This window comes from Camelus bactrianus, chromosome 14, assembly GCF_048773025.1.
Source record: "Camelus bactrianus isolate YW-2024 breed Bactrian camel chromosome 14, ASM4877302v1, whole genome shotgun sequence".
In the NCBI taxonomy this organism is placed as follows: domain Eukaryota; kingdom Metazoa; phylum Chordata; class Mammalia; order Artiodactyla; family Camelidae; genus Camelus; species Camelus bactrianus.
In genome coordinates, this window is record NC_133552.1 from 56,651,717 (window position 1) to 56,675,516 (window position 23,800).

General features: G+C 35.0%; 1 protein-coding gene across 1 annotated transcript in view; it reads left to right on the forward strand.

The window, feature by feature from the left end:
• The window catches only part of GPC5 (glypican 5), a 1,166,213-nt gene extending 1,149,908 nt beyond the window's left edge, over positions 1-16,305 (forward strand). The window contains exon 8 of the mRNA XM_074378412.1: positions 14,065-16,305. Within this exon, the coding sequence (XP_074234513.1) occupies positions 14,065-14,222 (158 nt within the window). The 3' untranslated portion in view covers positions 14,223-16,305. The remainder of the gene's footprint in view (positions 1-14,064) is intronic.
• Positions 16,306-23,800: the final 7,495 nt, after the last annotated feature.

Consider the following 23,800-nt stretch of genomic DNA (forward strand, 5'->3'; position numbering starts at 1 on the left):
GCTGTTGGAGAGGAGCCCAATACTTACCTCTGACATGCCCCCCACTTCGATAAAGTATAATTTGCTTAAGACACTCCATCAGTCAGCAGTTGCCTATTGAGTCCATAATTACTAAAGGCCCTACAGGAAAACTTGAAAATTTCTGAACAGATGTGTCCAAATATATCCTTTAAAATTCTAAATATGACTAACACCTGAAAAAAGAATAAGAAGGAAAAAGAACTAAATCACAGTGCCTTCCTGAGCCTATCTACACTGAGAAAAAAAAAAAAATATATATATATAAAAGAATCTCACTTCAGGCCAATCAGAACAGTATCTCTGGTAACAGGACCTGAGTATTTGAAGTTGTGTGCTTTGGGTGACACCAGTGTACACCTGAGGTTGAGAGCAACTACCTGCATGGATACCGTGTTTCCTAGAGTTCTTCATCTTTTAGTGTTTTGAACCCAGAAGGAGTTTTTTCATGTTAACGTCTGAATCGTATTAAGAACAGAACAGGTCTTCCAGAATAGAAGGTTGGCAGAGAAAGGCACTGGATTAGAAAGAATCTTCAAAGTCATAAGGTTTGAGTTGTTCGTGTCTCTTCAGCAAATGCTGTTGGGAAAACAGGACAGCAGCATGTAAAGCAATGAAGCTAGAACACTCCCTTACACCATACACAAAAATCAACTCAAAATGGATCAAAGACTTAAACATAAGACAAGATACAATAAACCTCGTAGAAGAAAATATAGGCAAAACATTATCTCACATGCATCTCAAAAATGCTCTCCTAGGACAGTCTACCCAAGCAATAGAAATAAAAGCAAGAATAAACAAATGGGACCTAATTAAACTTACAAGTTTCTGCACAGCAAAGGAAACCAGAAGTAAAACAAAAAGACAACCTATGGAATGGGAGAAAATTTTTGCAATCGATGAAACCGACAAAGGCCAGAATATATAAGCAGCTTATATAACTTAATAAGAAAAAACAAACAACCCAGTCCAAAAATGGGAAGAAGACCTAAAGAAGCAATTCTCTAAGGAAGACATACAAATGATCAATAGGCACATGAAAAAATGCTCAATATCACTAATTATCAGAGAAATGCAAATCAGAACTGCAATGAGATATCACCTCACACCAATCAGAATGGCCATCATTCAAAAGTCCACAAATGACAAATGCTGGAGAGGCTGTGGAGAAAAGGGAACCCTCCTATACTGCTGGTGGGAATGTAGTTTCGTGCAGCCACTATGGAAAACAGTGTGGAGATTCCTCAAAAGACTAGGAATAGACTTACCATATGACCCAGGAATCCCACTCCTGGGCATATATCCAGAAGGAACCCTATTTCAGAATGACACCTGCACCTCAACATTCATAGCAGCACTATTTACAATAGCCAAGACATGGAAACAGCCTAAATGTCCATCAACAGATGACTGGATAAAGAAGAGGTGGTATATTTATACAATGGAATACTACTCAGCCATAAAAACTGACAACATAATGCCATTTGCAGCAACATGGATGCTCCTGGAGAATGTCATTCTAAGTGAAGTAAGCCAGAAAGAGAAAGAAAAATACCATATGAGATCACTCATATGTGGAATCTAAAAAACAAAACATAAATACAAAACTGAAACAGACTCATGGACATAGAATACAAACTTGTGGTTGCCAAGGGGGCGGGGGTTGGGGAGGGACAGACTGGGATTTCAAAATGTAGAACAGATAAACAAGATTATACTGTATAGCACAGGGAAATATATACAAGATCTTGTGGTAGCTCACAGCGAAAAAAAAAAGTGACAATGAATATATGTATGTTTATGTATAACTGAAAAATTGTGCTCTACACTGGAATTTGACACAACGTTGTAAAATGACTATAACTCAATAAGAAAAAGTTAAAAAAAAAAAAGGTTTGAGTTGTTCATGACTTGTTACTAACCATTGGTATTTGTTCTCCATGTCCCAGGCACTGTGCTAAATCTACTGTCCCAGTTCTCAAGTACTCATAGCTAATAAGCAAAAGAACCAGGATTTTAGCTGGGGTTAATCTGATTCTACTTTTTAAATTTTAACTACTCCACTTCATTATGGTATTTCAAATACACAGACCACCACAGCATCCATGGATGATTATCAATTGTGACTCACTGTAAAGCTGGGGTTGTTTTTTTTTTTTTGACTAAATATTTTATGTCACCCACACAGAAACACCTAGAATAATGTTTGACCAGATATCTGAACATCCTGTGACCCAGTCAAGTTAATACATGAAATTAATCATCACACCATCTGCATGTATTCACAGTATGTTGGGGATTTACAATTAGGAGGACTGTCATCCATCACATTAACTGATTATGTTAATGTTAATTTCATCATTGTTTGACTTTAATTTGTAAGTTTAATTTAGCTTTACATCATAAATAAAAAGTTTGTATGTAGTAGTGCAGTTACACATATTTAACTAACAGTGTAAGTCAAATCAGCTTTCTAAACTGAGAGTATGAAAAGTTTTCTCATTTAAAATTGGCCATAAGTTAACACAAACAAGATTGAGAAACCATATTGCATAGAAAGACAGCCACCGTCTCAAGACAATTTAATAAAGTATAGATTTTGTTTGAGGGATAAATTCGGTGTTGAGTATGGGATTCATTTTGTCCTTAATTTAATGGAATCCTACTGCTGTAACAGTTTTTGAGATCCTACCAAGCACCCGGTACACTACTCTATTTATGTGCTGCAGAATGAGTTGAGAACAGAATGGCAGAATCCCAGATCTCATCAGCCTGTGTCACAGCTTCAGTGTTCCACAAACAAGCTAATATCCGTGAGAATGTTACGAGAGACCTTTATCATATGCATAATGCATACCATCTGGTTGTGACAGTTTCATACAATAAATTTGGTTGAACTAATATTTAGATAACTTCTAGAAGCTTTATCTGCACAAGCTGCTGAAATTTTGCTTCACATGTCAAAAAATGTTTTAGAAAACACAAGTGTACTAAATTTTGGAGGGGGTACATAAACTGTCGATTATTACTTAGAAATAAAAAGTATATCCATCTTAAAGTCTTTTTTAATATGTTTATTGCCACCATTTCTACTTATGATGCATGAATTGTTGGAGATAGAACTATAAGCCCATATTTGGCCCTACATGCAGAGGTAGGGTGATATTGTAAGACTACTTGGAGCTGCTCAGGGAGAATCATTTCCCTCTGGTCCCCATTTACTCTTGTTTTATTCTGTAATATTCTCCAGTTCCACCTCCAAGGATACATTCTTTCTGCATTTCCACTTAGAAATGATTTTTCCCACCTCATTTCATTCTTGTTTAAAAATTTTTATTGAAGTATACTCAGTGTGTTGAAACTGACCCTTCCTGAGAATAACACTGATCATCTAGAGATCCAGTTTCCTTTTTTACATTAGAATATCCTTGATATAATAGACTGCTCTTTGCACAAAAGCTCTATACACTTACAAAAGTTGGGAAGCAGGTTCCATAGGAAATCTGCAGGAAAACAGTTTACATAAAATTCTCTGGGAATAACCCTTTTTTCTATAAAACACTAGAGACACAATCCATGAAAGAAATAATTGATAAGCTGGACTCCATTAGCATTTAACACTTCTATTGCAGTTAACAGATGAGTAAGTTCTGGAGATCTAATGCACAGCATTGTGATTTAAAGGACAAATAAAACCTTTTGCCCCACAAAAGACAGTATCAAGAAAATGAAAAGACAAGCCACAGATGGGGAGAAAATATTTTCAAAGACACATCTGATAAAAGACTGCTATCCAAAACATACAGAGAATACTTAAAACTCAACAATTAGAAAACAAACAACCTGATTTTTAAAATTGGCCAAAGAGCTTAACAGACATTTCACCAAATAAGATATACAAACAGCAATTAATCATATGAAAAGACACCCTACATGATGTATCAGCAAGGAAATCCAAATTAAAACAATGAGATATCATCACTCACCTGTTAGAAAGGCTCAAACCTGGAACACTGACAGCAGCAAATATTGACAAAGTGATAAAACAAGATTGCTGGTGGAAATGCAAAATGGTATAACTACTTTGGAAGATATTTTGGTGATTTTTTAAATAAAATTAAACATACTCTTTCCATAAGGTCCAGTCATTGCACTCCTTGTATTTAACCAAAAGAGTTGAAAATATAACCCCACACATAAACCTGTACACGGATGTTTGTAGCAGCTTTATTCATCATTGCCAGATCTTGGAAGCAACCAAGATGCCCTTTAACAGGAGAATGGATAAATGAACTGTGGTCCATGCATGTAATGGATTTTTCAGTGCTAAAAAGGAATGAGTTATCAAGTCATGGGAAGACATGGAGGAACCTTAAATGTGTATTACTAAGAGAAAGAAACCAGTCAAAAAAGGTGACATTTTATATGAAAGCATTTATGACTTTCTGGAGAAGGCAAAACTATGAAGACAATTAAAAAGACAAATGGTTGTCAGTGGTGTGGAAAGTAGGGGATGAAGAGATAGCACAGAGGATTTTTAGGGCAGTGGAACTACTCTGTATATTGTAATGATGGATATATATCATGGTCATTTTTCCAAACCCACAGAATGTATCACACCAAGAGTGAACCCTGAGGGAAACTCTGGCTTTGGGTGATTATGATGTGTCAGTGTAGTTTCATCCTTGATGAAAAATTTTAAATGCACCGTTATGAGAAGTGATGTTATAATGGGGAAGGCTACACACGACGGGGAGGAGGGAAGGGCATTTATGGGAAATCTCTGTACCTTCCTCCCAATTTTGTTGTAAAAGTAAAATTGCTCTAAAATTTTAAAGTCTTAAAAAAAAATCACTGGGAATAAGGTGAGCACCAGTCTTTACAGGAAAATGCACAGGTAGAATGTGTTATGTAGAAGGCTGTTTGCTTGTTTTGTATGTGGCCAATAAGTTTATTGAGGCCATCGTTTCATAGAAATTTATTCAGAAACATTTACCAAGTGCCAACTATGTAAGAGCTCATCCTCCACATAAACTAAAGAATCATCTTTGCTAAACTTCTGCTTTTAAATATTTATATAAATAACACACACATATATGCATAAGCAGTTGAATCATCTATATAATAACAATTATTTGATGATAGAGATGATTCTCTGTAAATTTGTGCTCCCATCTACATTGTACAAAATCTGACTAGCTTTTAAACAGTTCAGGTAATTTGGTCTAAGGTGGCCAGTCCCCTGACCAGGTAGGTCCAGGGAGTCAGGAGGTGGATGTCCTATTTCTGGCTCTATCATCTGCTCTCAAGGCACCTCTGCTGGTCAACTCACTTTGCCTGCCTCAGCCCCTAATATTCAAATAATAATCCGATTTTTGTCTAGGTAAAAAAATTTACAGTGTTTTTCATATTTACGATTTCATTTAATTTTCACATCTATCCTGGGAGAAGGCCTTATCACCATGTAAATATTACAGATGTAGAAACTGAATCTCAGTGACAATGTGAATTTTCTAAGATTTCTGGGGCTTGACCCCAGCTTCTCTCCACTCTGCTTCACTGCTTTCTAGCATGAATTCTAGAAGTCTGGGTAGCTCCAATTTAAACAAATTAAAAAGAGCTAAGTGCTTATTTACATATCAAACATTCCACGTAAGTCATATATCCAAAAATCTTCTTGCAAGTATACGATACAGTGAATAGCTACTTACAAGCCCAAGAAATAGAAAACAAATATGATCATGAATTTGAGGGACTTAAAATTAAGTAAATGAGATCAATATATAAACCCAACTATCAGTGATAAAAGATGTATATATATATATATATATGTGTGTGTGTGTATGTATGTCTGAACAATCTTAAGATGAGTGATGATTTCAAGAAAACATAGGCACACCTAAGCAGTGTTTATAATTGGACAATGGATGGGGACAAGGACAGAAAGAACTGACATGATTGTTGTTAGACAGGTTGATGCCAGAAAACTTGCAGTAGTTGGAAAACTATGCAATTTATTATAATATGTCACATGGAATCAGAAACCAGGGCAACAATGAACTGTGGGTTTGAGAAGGAGAGCATATGGATGTTATTAATTCCAGCAGATATAAGGCAAGAAAGGATGAATTTCCATACTGGGTCAGGGAGGTGATCTTGTAATTTTCAACATCCGCATAATCCCCCTGCTTTCAATATAAGAGTGTTCCCTCCTCACACACACACCTGTTATTTTCATAATGCCTTGTCAACCCAAGGTAGAGCAAATAATCTATCTCGAAAGGTTACATCGTCCCACCTGAACACAAACCTCCAACTGAGACCACCACAAGGGCAAGCCGAGAGCCAGCCCCATACCCTTGGATGTCCTCACGTGGGCTGTGTTGTCTGGTTATCCCATGAATATCGTTATTCTCCTCAAGGATGAAGACAATGGCTATTTCCTTATATTTTGTTTCGCTATCCCTTAGGCCAAAAGCACTTCTTCTAAAAAACAACTTACTCAAAATATTTAGAGCTTGAAATACTAAGTTAAGAACATTGATTTCTAATACACATGATGAATCAGAGATGCAAGCCAAGATAATTCATTTCCATTTAATAAATACAATAAGCTTCACAATCTGGCTTGTACAACATTCTTAGACATTTTGACAATTTTTAGGCTCTAAAGATTAGCTACTTAATATTTCTCACTTACTGAAGTGAATCAGGTTAAGTTTTGTCTGAAGTTAATTTTCACCTTTCATTGGGAGAAAAATTGTCCCCTCATCAGTGTTCGCATTTTACTCGCTGTAGCTAATTTTCAGCAAATACTAGTAAGTGAAAATGTCATCTATTTAATCAATGCCCAGCCCAGTATCTTAAAGATATGTATTATGGGTCCAACAACAACAACAAAAAAGTCTAAATAAAATATTTAAAGGGCCCAAATTATGGCAAGCCTCAATTTTCCAATTACTCCCATAGCGCTAGAGCTAGCTAGGCCTTCCTCTGCCACACTAAGCAAGCTTTGTAAGATCATACAGCAGATGCACCCTACATTAGGCAATGCAAAGGCAAAACCACCTGCCTTCAGTCCTCTAGTGTCCATAAGACAATAGCATGTCTTGTGCTATTATTAGTGGGGAGGGAACAGACATGTTTCACTGGTAAGTTTCCTGGCAAAATGGAACACTGCTCAGTATTTGTAATGAAAATAATCACCATACCAGGGATGATCATTAAAAATAATTAGCACCAGAAACTGACACAACATTGTAAACTGACTATACTTCAATATATACATACATACATATGTACATACATACATAGTTAGCAACAGGAACACTGACCAACCAGAATAGATACCAGCCTGGACTACACCAGTGTGAAGGGGCTGAAGAGACCTAGACCTACTCGGACAGTCAAAGTGGAGCTTCAATGGCCAGATGCTGGAAATGTTCAAAGTCGCCTTCAAGATGGTAGATCAATCAAACACATTTAATTTTATTCCCTCCTGCCACCCAACTAAAATACAGTATAAGAATTTTTTTTAAACAAAAACCTAAATTTACTGAGAGCAGAGGAAACAGATGAGGTAATGATAACAATATTTGGGAACCAGAATGTAAATGGATGAGTGATGCCTAATGCCATGGTGGAAGGATGTGTAAACATGAAGGTGAGATGCTAAGTTACAATATAGAGAGCTACATGGACTGGCAGTAGACATTGCTACTGATATTTTGGTCCCATTTGTTTTTTCAGCCTGACGTAACCTATCTTACTGACATGTGTAAGCTTCCTCAACAGATATGGAAACACGACCACATTTGTCTATTAGTTACTGAGCCCCATTTACACACTCAGAGTTCTAACCAAATTTTCCCTCTCTACTCTTGAATACAATCAGGGGTTACCACTAATCTAAGTGGGTAACGTGAAAAAAGTCATATTTACAAACAGTAAAAACATAATTTGTATAAGACAAGGTTGTGCAGAGAGAAAAAAATTTTTGAAAAAAATAGTGTAATTAGTATCTTAATAAAGTCTAAGAAAACAAACAAAAACAAAAGGGATATTTGCAAGAAAAATAAAACAAGTTAACAAACCTAAAATCTGAATGCAAGGATGAGAACCTCAACAAAAAGACGTAAGTTTAGGAATCTGTTAGAAACCAGAGTAAAATGATGGAAACTGGAAGAGGAAATCAGAGGACGTCTTCCAGAAACTGAACACTCAAATAATGGAACAGACACAACAGAGAAACTGGTAGACAGGAAATCATCAATTAAGACGTCAAGAACGTTTCCCCAGTTGTACAAAGAGGTCAATCCATTCCCCAGATGGACATGAGTTTTCAGACAGTCACTGAATGCCCAGCACAGTGGATCCAGTAGACCCACACCTAGAGACAGCATGATGGGATTTCAGAATACAGTGAAAGAGACACCATAGAAACTTAAATTTTCTCATCTGTGAACTTGAAAATCTCCTGTTGATTTAGGTCTTGTTTTACGTCCTTAGATAAGGTGTGCTGGGGATCATGTTCTTCTTTAGTTTTGACTTTTAATTCTTCTGTGTTATAGTCAAAGAATTCATACTCCTTGTGTAAAAATTCCTTGTTAGTTGTTGATCCTCTGATATGTGAGCCCTTTTGGAAATATCTTAAGTATGCTTTAAAAGAATGTTTACACACTATATCCACTAGTCATTAACTGCATGACCCTATCTATCTGGCTTGCTAGCTAGCTATATTTGTTTATTAGACAAGCTTGTGAAAGTTTGTATTTGGAGCTAGTGTGATAAGTAATGCTCCTGTCGTCCCCTCTGAAGGTTAGATCCAATTAAATATACCACACATGTCAGACGGATAAGAATAAAAATATCAGCCACTCTTAGTGTTAAAAGCTGGACTAGAGAATGTGCTTTCTGCTTGAGCTATCAGTTAATGAGACAGTGGGTTTAAAATCCCCCATTGACTTGTATATGTCCATTTTGCTTTGTTATTTTACCCAATTATTTTCCTTTATTAATACTGATTCATTTTGAGAATACATTAAGATAACTTAGGCTCAGAATTGGTATATTTACATGTTAAATTATTTCTCTTGTTATTACGTAAAGACCTTCCTTATCCTTTTTAATGTTCAGAATCCATTTTATCTTTTATTAATATAATGACATCAGCATTCTTTTGGTTATTATTTGCTTGAAATGTTTTTCCCAGCATTTGCTCTCACCCTTTTTGTATCATTTTTGCTATGCTGCTAGGTTTCTTTTGAAATCCAAACTGAATGTTTCTTTTCTGATATGATTCAGTTCATTTCATTTAGAGATTACTAAATTATTTGCATGTGGTTCTAACATCTGATTTTGCACTTTCAATTTGCCAGGCATTTTTGTTCGTGTGTTTATTCTTTCCTGACATCCTTTAGATTTTATTAATCCTTTTTGTCTTAATGGTTAGGAGCACATATATTCCATATTAATTTTTTAAGTTGTTAAGCTTGAATTTTTGCATTAAAATACACAGTTGTCGTGCCAAAGTTGTGTCTTGCCACAGTTGTCTAGAGCTAATTAATATTTCTCACTTCTTCCCAAATACTTTAGAATGTTTTAACAATTGTTTTCAAGTATTTTAATTACTTAATTATTTTAATTTAGGGGGTTAATCTTTTTTAACCCCCTAAATTAATCATTTTGTTGCTGTTTTCATAACCAACACATTTATATACGGTAACCTAGATGTTTTCCAGTTACTTTGAACACTGTATAACTTTCATCCCACTCCTTCCCTTGGCCTCCATAGCTTGTATTTTTACGTAATTTTTTAATAATGCTTTTAGAGTAGTTTGGGGAGTATTGAAAACACTGACTCTCCATTAAAATAATTTTATATATACCATTACTTCTTCCACATAGTTTAACTCTGTATATAATGCTACATTCCTTCATAATTAGAGTAATTTTTTTTATTTTAGCTTCTATTATTGCTCTTAAAAATTAACCTAATACTTTGTTCTGTTAAAAGCAACCTGTTCTTTCCTTGTGCACATTAAAAATGTTCTCTTTATTTTTGGTACCACTGAACATTACTACCATGTGTCTTAGGTGTAGGTATCATTTTATTATTATCTTAAGTTTTAATAGTGTTTTAACCCTCTATTATCACTAAATTAAGATATATAAATACTTGATAATTTCATTAACTAGCCATATTTGATCATTCTTATACTCTTTAAAAATAATTTCCAGGATCACTGATTACAATTGTTCCAATACCTGTAAATTCTTGTAACTAAGTTCTGTATGTGACTGAAAACTAGTATATTTAATAGACATATTTTTAATATAGGGTTTTTACTACCAATTGCAAAAGAATGGCATTTTAAAGTTTTTATTTAAAAATTATCTCTAGAGGAAATTTCACGATTACAGTTTAAAAGAGCTCACAACAGTAATATTATAAAATTGCTTAAAATAATTTGGCATTTTTTTAATATGAGATATATGTTGCCTCCCTAAAGTCTTCAAAAATCAGTAAAACAAACTGAGGGAAAGACTTGGATGACATTATGGAATTAAAAACAGCATCAGGAACTGGCAGAAGATCCAAACAGTATTTCCTTTGCTACAAACTCTATCCCCCAAAATAAAATCTATTTATCATTAATTATTGGAAAATAACCAATAATTCATTTGATGCAGTAACACAAATGAATAACAATCCCCAATATTACACAGAGCTGAAATATCACAAAAAATCATACTACTTTTAAGTATATTTCAGTTTATAGTCAGAAAATCCCATTAATGTTTTAATGCATTGTTTAAATTATGAGAAATTAGAAGTACTTCATTATTTTTATATAATTTGTTAAAAAGGAAGACTACTCATCACCATAAAGGGTCAACCAAAGGGGCTGTAAGTAAATCCCTCACCCTTGTCCCACAGAGAATGGAAGGGGTTTCCTATAGAACAGCCCTATTTATTAGTCAGACTCTCTAAAAGTCAAATAGAAAATCACAGAGATCACTTTCAGTGATCTCTACGATACGATCTAGTAATTCCACCTCTGGGTATATACCCAAAGGAAATGAAAACAGGATCTTGAAGAGAAATCTGGACTCCCATGTTTATTGCAACATTAGTCACAATAGCCAAGATATGGAAACAGTCTAACAGTTGTCAACGGATGAACGGATAAAGATGATGTGTTATATATAAAACAATGGATTATTTTTCAGCCATGAGAAAAAAAGAAAACCCTGCCATTTGCTACAACTTCTATGAAACTTAAGGGCTTATGCTAAGTGAAATAAGTCAAAGAAAGAAAAATACTGCATTATCTTATATGTGTCACCTTAGAAAGCTCATAGAAACAGTAGCTTGGTGGCTACCAAGGTACAAACTTCCAGCTGTAAGATGAGTTCTGGGTATCTAATGAAGAGCATGGCAATGATAGCAAATAATTACATGCTTGAGAGCTGCTAATTGAGTAGATCTTAAATCTTCTCACCACAAAAAAGAAATGGTAATTATGTAGAATGATGGAGACATTAGCTAAGACTATCGTGGTAATCGTTTTACAATATGTAAGTGTATCAAATTGACATGTTGTACACATTAAATTTACACACTGTTACATGTCAATTATATATCAATAAAACTGGGGGGCACCACTCAAGTTGAATTGGAGAATGTATTTTTATAATTTTGTCATTCTCTCTCCTGGATTAAATTCATCAACTTATTCATTCACCTAATTATAACTAAATGCTTACCAGGTGAACACAGAAATTAATGTTGGACTCCATACCCTCAAAGAAAGGAGCCGTAGATTATCAGAGTTCAAAGATCCTTAAAGATCACGAAAGTATGTGTATAAAATTATATCAAAACACATTTTTCCAATAGATACCAATTTTTTGAATCTTTTTAATAAGTGAATGCTCTTAATTTTCTTAACCCAATTCCCTACTAATCTTTTAATATTACATTTATTTTTGTAATAAAATGGCTAGCTGTCTTCCCCCACCAGACTGCACACCACCCAGGCAGAAATATGAATTCATTGTCATCTTTGTGTTGCTATTATGCATAGAAAAGCTTATTTAAAATTAATTTATTAATGTGAGAAATCTGTAAATCTATTTTTCTTTTATGGGTCTTGGGTTGAACTTTGGTAAAATTTACAAGCTTAGTTATTGAAGTCCCTTGAAGAAAACAATCACTGCATCAAATGATTGTGGGACTGGCCTTCTCGGCAGGCTAAGATTGCTCAGCAGACATTGAGGCCAGGTTGTGATCTCACCTGAAACTACAGCCCTGACTTCCGGGCTCTTCAAGGGCTCTTTAATTCTTTTAATTTAATTTGTGTCTCAAGGGACCATCATCCTTAGAACCATCGTGTTTGTTAGCGACATCTCTACCTCCGGTGTTAAAATGGCATCCCATTAGAGATGCGACCCCTCCTGGCATTGCCTGACTTGCAGGCGTAAGTTTTAACATCTTACTGTTTTCATATTGTCCTCAACATGGTGCTACCCGGAACTCAGACCAGTGCCTGGCTCATGAGTGAAGAAGAAGACTACCAGCTCAGGAAGGCAGGAGAAAAAGTTATTTATGAATCCAATCCAGGCGCTTCTCACAATGCTTAAAAAAGAAAAAATAAATCCCTTAAAGCTCAAATTTATGTAGTTATCTTGGGAAAAAAATTTAATTAATTGCCTTGAGTCCTCATAGCTCCTTGTTACACGCTGGCATAACAAGAAGTATAAAACCATGACTAAAATATTCACACTCAACTCCAGTCCCAATAAAAAAAAAAAAAAAAAAGAATTCCTAGTTATGCATCTTCCCTAATGACACAGAAGGGCAAAACAAGTACCCAAACAATGAATAATAACACAGGAGCTCAGACTGTGAAATCAATATGTCAGGTCAGCAGAGCTGAGCCTCGTTGTAATGCTCTCCTCCCTGAATGCAGCAGAGCTTACCTTCTGAATTATATGCATGTATTGACCTGATTACATAAATATTGACTTTTCCTTACATGAAGCTTTTTTTTCAGTCTCACTGTAATTGCGATGTCAATATTTGTGGCTGTAGTAGCGTTAAATTTAAACTTGTTAATTGTGACTGATGGTGGCATGCCACGAGATATTTCAGACAGCCTCACCGTCTCTGTTCATGGGTGGCACTAGAGAGTAAGTGATAAATCTGTGATCCCCTAGGTATATCATAGTGAGATCAGCTTCTTTAAGAAAATCATTATTTCATCCCCAATAATTTGGGAGCTGGTCTCTTCGTCAGTTTACCAGGTTTTACAACACACAGAAGTAATAACCAGGAAGTGACGATTTTGGTCTCTAACTTTGCCCAATTTTTTTTTTGTTTGTTTGTTTAACCAAACACTTCATCCTTAACTTCAATGCCCAGTCCATCCTACTAACAAATTCCTGGATCTATTGACAGATCTCTACACCCCTCTCCCCACGGCTCTGCCTGTGTCTAAAAGGTACCATTGAATATTTGTTACTATTGTCCTTTGACATATTTCATGAAGGATCCTATGCACAGGTTAGCCTAATACAAAATAAGATCTGTATAAATTCTACTTTTTAAAACTGTCCTACTGAATTATCTCTCCTTACGTGGCTTTATTTTCACGAGAAAAGATTTCACACAGTTCCTGCAGTTGTTACATCTCTGGGACAAGCAATAATGCTATCCCTCAGGACATTTTAATTAAATTTCCTTACTTTGATGACATTAGGGAAATATTTCAAATGCTTTAAAAAGCTGGGAAGCTCATTTCATTTTGTTCTTGTAATATTTCTGAGCACTCCCACTCAAGATCCTGTCCTTTCCAGTTAACGAGGAACAGAAGTATCTCTGTCCTGTCACGTCAATCATGCAGAATTAGGTAGCACATGGAGAATACAACACAAAAAGAAAAAAACAATGGTGTCCGCACTTTGGGTTAAAGAGCTGTTCTAGACGTATCACAGTGAGGTGGTCATCCATGATTCTGTGTATTATCTGCCTCTCTACAGGGATGCCAGAGGAGATGAACCTCAGTGATGTAAAGCAAATCCATCAAACAGACGGTGGTGGTACCTTAGACACAGCTGGAGCAGGATGTACAGCGGCAACTGAAACGATGGCATTGACTCTGATGGGCGCACTGATGTTACTTCCTGGGCTTTGGTAACTGAACTCTTCTGCCCTGATACATACATCTGGTTGGAGTCTTGATTTATCTCCTCTCTTCCTCTGAGTGGGACAAGAGACCTTTCTGACCATAACAATTATATTTACAAAAAGGTATGTCACCCTAACTTCTCTGAAGCCAAGTTGGAATGTTCACACAAAGTATTGAAAACTCAACGTTCAAATGATAGACTGAAAACATGCCTTCTTTGACTCTAACTTAAACGTTCTTAAATCCTAACATCTTAAACCTGCAAATGTGAAGAGCACAAAGTGACTCTGAGTAAGAAGGATGTAGTATATCTGTAATTTTATTACCCTCCATCCCAACCTCTTCCCTGCTAAAAGAAAGATGTTTTAAATTGAAGGTGTATTTGCAGGACAATGAAAACAGTGCATAGTGTTTCCTAAAATATTGGAATTCGAATTTCATTACATCAATCAAAGCAAACAATGGCAAGTCGTACGCATGCATTTTCAAGAGATTCTTCCATTTTTGCAAGCTATAGAAAGAAGTCACTGAAAGCCTGTAAGTTATAGAGTAGATTGCTGGGGAACATTTCATGTAATTTCATTAAAGAAGCTTGGTAATTTTTATCCACTGTAAATTAGCCACTGACTAAAGCTGAGTATTTTGATAGCATCTGATTTGTATCCCATTATATACAAAAATGCATCTTTGGTATTGTGGCTCTGTTCTCTCCTCTCCCTTTGCCTAATGGATTTAGCTATATTGCATAGCACACACCTGCTAAGGGAATATCTCTAATAAAGCTGTTAATCATTTGGTGGAAAACTTTAAAGAATACTGATCAATGTCTACTGGAAAAAAATGATATATTCATCCATTTTCAAAATATTGTTTGCTATTTTTTAAACTTGATACTGAACAATTGACTATATATTTCCAAGGTTCCTATGAATATCTAACAGCACATAGTAACTCAGAAAATGCGGCATGCATTGTTTTAGCTCCTTCCCTTTTCTCTCGTTAGCAGAGCTTTAACCCACAGCCCCTGATTTCCCAGCTGTGATGAGATGCCTCAGCAGATACTGAGCAGGTACGTCTATCACCACACTTAAGGAGGAAGAGATAAGTCAGCTTTTATTAAGAAGTATCGCATCCAGTCGAGAGCCAGAAATCATAATTAATACAATGTGACAGAGCAGAAAAGTAAAGTGCTGAACTTTAAAAAAATTAAAGGATTTGAAACAACCTCTGAAAAACAACTGAAGGGGGGACTCCGTTGACAGCAAATATTTGTGAGATGAAATCAATTTGTCCAAAGGAGGAAATTGTATATGATCAAATCCTATCTTCTCTCGGGTTCTCAATTATCCAAGTGATCCGACAATGGTCAACGTAAGCCACAATATTTTTTAATGCCAAATCAGATTTCACTGTCTGTTCAAATGTGCCTCAGAGGTGGAAGTGGTGTTCTGCCTGCCAGTTCTGGATGTCATTTCCCAGGCTTCCATCCCACTTGAACATGGACTTCACGATCTGCTTGGCTTATAGCTCATTTGCACCACCGTGCTCCAAAAACTAAACTTTAACATACTACTTTTTTAAATTTTAATGCCAGTCTCAGCTTTTTATTTAAAGTACTCTGAAACAAGCAACACTAAGTCCATCATTTCTGGCACCACAGCCCAAGTCATGGCTGGCTTGCCATGGCGACACTTCTGACCCAATCTTGGAGGAATCAGAAAGACAAACTGAAGAACGTGCTTCGGCAGTCTAAGATGTACCCGGATAAAAATAGTTGATAGAAGATAATTTTAGACATGGCAAGCAATGGTTAAAAGGTACGAGTAGTAACAGAATCAACAGTATGAATGAATATTGTTTTATCAACTAAATTTTACGCATGCAAATGGGTGTTGTGTTGTTTACCTCCACATAGGCACTTTGGACTGTGTGTGTGTGTGTGTGTGTGTGTGTGTGTGTGATAATGGTGCAGCTAGAGTTCAAAACACTTGAGGGCTTTCAGAGTTTCTTCGAGAATATTCTTTTTTAATGCCTCAGACTCTTGAAGAGCTGGTTTATTCTTTAATACTCCACCCCTGGCAGCACTTTACATCTGCGTAGCTCGTTATAATTTGCAGAACTCTTTCAAATGAGATAAAGCAACTCATTTGACCTTCCCCACCCCTCAAGGATGGGCTCAATTTTTAGTTAAATAAAAACGATAACGCTGAGGGGCTTGTTTTTTTTTTTTTTTTGAATATGGCTCAGAATTTGCTTCCGAAGAGTTTTCTGTCAGTAAAGTCTAACAACAGTAAAATTGTGTGAATGTGTGTCTGCTTTCCAAGATAACTTACAGGATAACTTTCAAGTAAAAATACATGTATTTTAAAATATCACTCACAGATCTTATACTGGACTCATTTAAACAAAAGAATTTTCTTGAACTTCTGAGTTATTTTTATATGAGGGAATCATGAAACAGTCCCGTGTTTTGCGTGTATGTATTGGGGAAGAATCAGTTAACAATCTGAGCTAAGACTTACCTGGCTTTCACTCTGCATACACACCATGATAAACACTTCTGTGTACAATCTCCTTTAATCCCCTCAATAATATCATCACTTCCCTTTTACCAATGAGGAGACTGAGGCTAGAAATATTATGTGATTTTTTTCAGTGCCACACACCTACTCAGAGTAGAGTCAGATGGGCAAGTAGAATGTCTCTAAATAAACTGTAAGCATTCCTAGTTCCAAAATATAGTAGTTCCAGAACAGTAGTGAAGAATCATGATGTTAGCATAAAAATCATCCAGAGGTAATTTAGGTCTCCAAACAAGGATTTTAAAATATACACAGATACAATCAACTGTATAATTCTAATTATATAATTATCAAATTGCCTATTAGTGCAAAAGCACAATGAAAAGAAAAAATGTAAACATGAACATTTTTTTCAGTACCAGTCTTCACTCTCCCACATGTGTAAATTCCATTCAAACACATCAGCCTCTAAAATAAACCAGCTATCGAAAATGAGAAAAAAAAAACAAAACACCCATTTTTCACCTATCACAGAATCATGACATTTCTTTTTGTTTACTGTGCAAATGGAGGGTTTAAACATTTCTTTGGTCACAAGACACAGGGCTGGCAAAAAAAATATATATATATATAGAAGGGCCAGAATATTATTTTTAAAAATCTTAGATTTGCCTTTTACCCTCTGTTTGTCCAGGAACATCTTATCAATGAAATGATGTCTGGAGTGTTTTTTTCTCATTAAAAGGTAGAAGTCAATAAGCTATTTCCTCTCAAACACTCAGATTTTCTGAAGTACTCAATAATGACGCTTTGAAAAGGACTCAATTAGTTTATTGCTAATTGTTTTCAATCACTTAAAATATTGTTTCCATCATCAGAACGCTTCAGGTACAATTAAAATTGTTTCTTCCTGAGTAAATTAATTCAACCTAGACTTGTCCTTCTATGGGATTTTCACTGAGAAGTCTGTGATAACAGTATTTCTTTAGGTTGCAAACTTTGGTGTCCTACACAACTACACGGGTTGTACAAATCTTCAGAAATAATTCTTAATGTTTTTAGGTATGACATTGGGCATATCAAGTTCTTCCTTAATTGTAGATTGTTGTGGATCAACCATTTCTGATTAAAATACAGGTAAACCGTATTTGTCAGGTTTAAAATCTGAAGAATTTCATCACAATATAATTCATATCTTCAAAGTAGCAACAGCAATAACTTACTTGGAACAGGGTCAGGTAGGGATGGATGTTTATGGACAAATCTGCAAACATCTGACTCAAGAGTCTCTCACCTTCCTTCATTTGTCAGTTGTCACACTGGAATCATCTTCACCATGAAATATATGAGAAGACCACACATCCCACTTTCCCCAGAAGTGTTTATTTCGACAATATCAAAGAGCAAGAGAAAGGGAAGAGGCTAGGGGAATTTAAAATGCCATAGAATTAAAAGCAGATTAGTTAATATCTAAGAATCAAACTGGTTAGAGGCAGGAGGAATGGGACTGATCCACTGGAATAACATGAGTTACTTGGCAAGTAAATTCTACTTGTATGAGTTTCAATCCGCATGTTTGAGAAGCACTGAACTAGAAGGAACTATGGGTCTTAGAAGGAAATGAAACAAGAGGTCTCTTATGGAGATGACCCAGGCAAGGCCACCAGCAGAAAGGGGATAAAAAGGATAATTACAATACAAATGCTGTAAGTAGGACAGTGTGTTTAGACAGCACCTGTCTTATTACCTTTTTTTTTTTTTAAGAAATCTAGGCGCTGACCAATAAAGAATTTTTAACAACAATTGCATCAGAATAACATTGAAAGATCCACACAGAATCCAGGAGGACTCCAAGAAAAAAATTGTGTTCAAAATTGTCAAAGACTTCCAGAATACAATTAGCCAAGTCATTGTGTTTTTTTCCAACTCACCCCATATTCCTACTCCCCCACTCCACCACCACCCACATACACAGTCTCACACCTCACACACATTTTCTTGCTATTGTTTTTATTTCCCTTGTGTTCTCTCCTCTGTACAACTGGGATGGCGGTATATAATTCAGAATTACTTCCAGGACTAGATGATGCTACATGCATGGAGGACCCACCTGGCACATGATAAGCCTTAATAATTCATGTTCGTTCCTTTCCCATTAAGCCTTCTGTTAAAATGCATGTGTGCCCAGGATGGGACAATACTAAATTATTTAATTATGGATTCTGCCTGCGGATAAGCTTGTGATAGGGAAACAGCACAAAGAAGGTTTGAGAATGAATAATATAGAGCTTAGGAAAGACGATAGAGAGAGAGTAAAAGTGCAGGAGAGACCCACTCCTGGCTGTTTCACATTTCATGTTTTGCTCAGCCTCATCCTGGCTACCAGGCTTAGACGTTGAAAATATATTTCCAAAATATAGGGAGTTAGAGAGTGGTCTTGCTTTTATTGGTTATAAAGGGATGTTAGCCCTAACCCAGTGTTCACATGTGAATTGATCCCCGACTATAACAAATTGAAAACTTTGATCTCTCCAATCCATCTGACAGTCTCCTTGGCTGCCACGTACAGACCTCCATGTCAAAGTGACCATAGCATCGGGGAGAGCCCAGCCCAAGCTGGGGTGAGAAGTACTTATCCATGGGCAAGCAGTGTACTGATCGGTAAAAAGTTACCACCAAGCGGGCATTTCTGAATGACAAAATCACTTCCTTAAGTTCACATTGCTAACAGATGACAAAGCCAAGTGTTCTGAAACTGGTCAAACTTCAGAATCCTTCCTTCCCCTGCACCACTCACCCTCCCATGAACTCAGAAAACGCCTTGATTAGTAAGATGATTAGATTAGATTATTTATAGGTTTTAAGGGGTACTTTAAAGATTTCCCTAGTTTCATTCACTTTTTATTCTTATCTAGTCTTTTAAGATATTTTCTCTCTTCCCTTGTTTTTCTTTCTTCTCATATTTAGCTCTGGTAAGAAGGTGAGCATCCTGAAGAGATTCCATATGCCAGATGTCCTAGTGTGGCCATCTGACGGGGAGACTGGCTCAATCATTCACTCATAGTCATCCAGAAATGCTGGAGAAACCAGAACAAGCACAGCTTCAAAGGTTTTAGATCTAACTTTCTGTGTGACCTTCAAGTCCCATCACCCCTTTGAACCTCAGTGCCTCAACTGTAAAATAGTATGTTCAAGGCAAACAGTTACTAAATTTCCTTCTAGATTTCTAGTCTAAAACAGAAAGCACTGATGCAGTAATAGAGAACATTTACTTGATATCTTATATGATAACCTGCTCTTACTATAGGGGGCATTTTAAAGATAATGCATGAAATATGATAACCTAATCTTACTATATAAGAGGCATTTAAAAAGTAATGCACGAAATATGATTTTAGCTACACCTTGATGCATTTGTTGATAAATTCTAATTTGCTTATTCTATATAGAGATGTGGCTTTTCTGCATAAGATTGAGTGGAATAATCTTTTCCTAAGTAGAGGGAAGAATAGTCAGAACAAAGGTTCTTTAGCTTTAATTTAATGAATAAAATCATATGTCTGAACAAAGAAATCTATCCTGTCGTTAAATACTTAGCAACTGATCTTATAGGAGCTATGATCTGAGGTCTTCACTAATTCTGCTGTGGTGTCTCCCAGTATTTGAGAACAAATAGTACATAGAGTGTACCACTGAGAGACCATGAGGTACAAGTGTATGGAAGTAAGAGATGAAATAATAAAACTAAGTTTGACAGTATTTTCTCTTCTCCCAGATTTTCCCTGGAGACCCTTTAACTAGGCCTAAATAAATGTTGTTGCCTCTGATTTATTGCAGAACAAGCTGACAGAGCACAGGGGCACATTATCTGGTCCCCTGTAGTGTAGGGGCTAATTCAGAAAATGAAGGAGGAACAGAAATGCAGCAGTTGGAGCAAATGCTCTGTATCATCCAGCGAGCAAGCAGAGGAAGCTGGGCATCACAGCTCACTTAAAAAGATAGCTTTGAACTACTGTGTGTTAGTAATTTTAGTATTCTTCCTTCATTTGTTAAAAACATGAATAATGAGAGTCTATGAAAATGTCATCCCAGATGGTTAACTGCAATAAATTCATAATAAATAATTTTACTATTACTTTCACCACACATCTATTATAGCATGGATATAACTGAATATAAGTATGCAAACACATATGCACGTCTATCTATATTAATCTATAAAATATATATATACACACACATTCTTATGTTTACATGTGTATTGTTATTGTGTTTATGTTTTATGAACAGATAAAATATAACATATAAATGCTTTTTATGTTATGTTTTCCTAAGACTTGCCTTTTTTTAATTGAAGTATAGTCAGTTACAATGTGTCAATTTCTGATGCACAGCACAATGTCCCAAAGACCTGACTTTATATCAATTATTTCTGGCTTTTTTTAAATTGAAGTATATAGTCAGTTACAATGTTGTGTCAGTTTTGACCATTAGCAATACATGGTTTTAAACATCAACTTTCTGAAGTATCTGTGAAATTAAAATGATCATACCCCCACCCCTTGACGGATTTATGGGGAAGATTCAATTAGTGATTGTATCTATTGACACACTGTGGTAGTAAGTATATAAACATTAGGTAACATCTTATCAAAACTTGCTCTTAGGTGAAATCTTTTACACTAAGATGTATGTGACTGATATGAGAAGAATCATTTAATTTTAAAACTAAAGAGAAACCTAAAGATCAAGTATTTCTGTATTTTGGAGAAAAGAAAGCTAAAATCCAGAAAAGATCAGTGAATTACTCAAGGTACAACTGGTTTGAAACAAAAGTCCAGTGAACATACATTGTTTAAGTAAAGTTCTGTATACTGTGTTGAATCAAAAAATTTTCCTTCAAATCAACTGAAAGATGCATGTTTGTATATCTTAATATTCAATAGAAATTGCCCCATAACCACAGGGACTAAACAGAAACAGGCAAACAAAAACTTGGGAGAGTATGCTCAGACTCCTGATTTTAAGAAAATGAAAATCAGGCTACTTAGAGAAGTTATAAAATCTAACATTACCCTGACAATGATTAAAATAGTAGAGATAATGTAATAAATTTGACTGTAATTGTTTTGATATAAATGTTAATCGTTTTCCAAATCCATTGCTCTGATTCTTGATAAACTGGCCAATTTGCTAAAGTATTCTGGCCATCTTGATAAATAATATATTCTAACATAGATTATAACTTTCAAGTTTATCAATATTTTACTTTTAAATTATAGACTATAAAAGTAAAATATGTTTTATGTCACATTTTAATGTATTAAAAGAAACATTTCTTCCTTGCCACTGTTGTTTTCTACATTATTTTGATTTGCATTCTTTAGATTTACCATCTCTGTACCAGATTATAATTAGCTTATACCTTGAAACATGAAGATCAATAGATCATTTTCATGTTCATTGTAATTGGAAGTTCTTTGTTGTTTAAAAGTAAACTAATTTATTGTACTATAGCATCTTCTAGTGATTTTAATATAATGAGAAAATACAAATATTTGAAATCTTTCTAAACAACTTCCCTTTAGAGGAGAATTGCTTCATTTTATTGTAAGACATAAGGACAAGTAGGCTATAGTTGAAATATGTAATTTTTCATTCCTAGAGTTCTATATTTCTCTTAAAATCCAGAGAGATATTAGCTATTTGTCTTCATTGGACCTCAAAGGAAAAAATCCTTTTATATTTCTCTTATTGGATACCTTTTTTCTAAAACAGGGTGAATTATCTACATATAATAGGAAACTTTACCAACTGAAGGATGAATTCCTTTGTACCATAGAGAAAATAATTTAATGGACAGTTTATTCACAGACATTAACTCTGGTAGTAACTATGAACAATTTGCATTCATATTTTCCTTCAAGGTTTATCTAAAGTACAAGATTGTATCTAAAACTTTACTTTAACCAGCTTTATGTCTGATTAAAAAATAAAATATTTCCATTGTAAAATCTTGAAAATAGAAGAGAATAAATATCATCAAAAATTCTCCAACCTCTATTCACATTTTGCTGCATTTTTTAAAATCTAGCTTGTAAAAATGAAACTATATAAAATATATACACATTATATCTAGGTACATAGATCTATACAGAAGACATACGTATACATATAAAGAGATAGATGATATAGTGATTATATATTTACATAAATATATAGATAGGATATTTCACGATGTGATGATATGTTTTCTTAAGCCATCTTTATTGCTTAACAATATATTATGAATGTTTTGTAGCTAAATAAGTATAATTCCAAAATTAATGGTATAATTGATCCATAGTAGTTTTCATATGACTATTATTTATTTAATCAATTCCCTGAGAAATATTAAATTATTCCCAATATGCCATAAACCATGTTCCAATAGAAATCTTTATAAACTAAATTTTACACACCTCCATGATTATACTGTCAGATTAGTCTTCCTTGCTTAGATGGGACAGGCAAAGGAGATGCTTTATTCCATTTGGAATGACCAGCATAGCCAAGAACCAAGCAAACAATAATAAAGATATGAGGGGTTTTTTTCCCCCCACAATCTTTGACCCTGTTATACTTCCTTGATTCCTCTTAATTGAAAGTAATTCTCTCCTTAAATCAGTGTTGTACAAAATTAGATTATAATCATTTGTGTATTATTTAATTCTCCCTAGCAGATTAAAGGTTACTAATGACTTTCTGAATCCTTTGTGGTAACACAGTCCTTTGAATTTAGGAGGTGCCCAAATATACGTGTTGAATCAAATCTAATTACAACAGGATGCAAAAAAATGTTATCATTAATTAACCTTTCAAATCTTCAACCTCAAAATATCCTAAAAACAGTTGTAATATTAATAATAATTCCTGCTTATATCAAAGGAAACTTGGGAGCAAATGAGAGAAACTAACATGTGAAAATATTTGCAAATAGGAAAGTAACACAGATTATAACTGTGATTGTTCTAGCCAAATGGACTACTTGCTGAAGGATTTATACATTTTTCATTATTTCACATC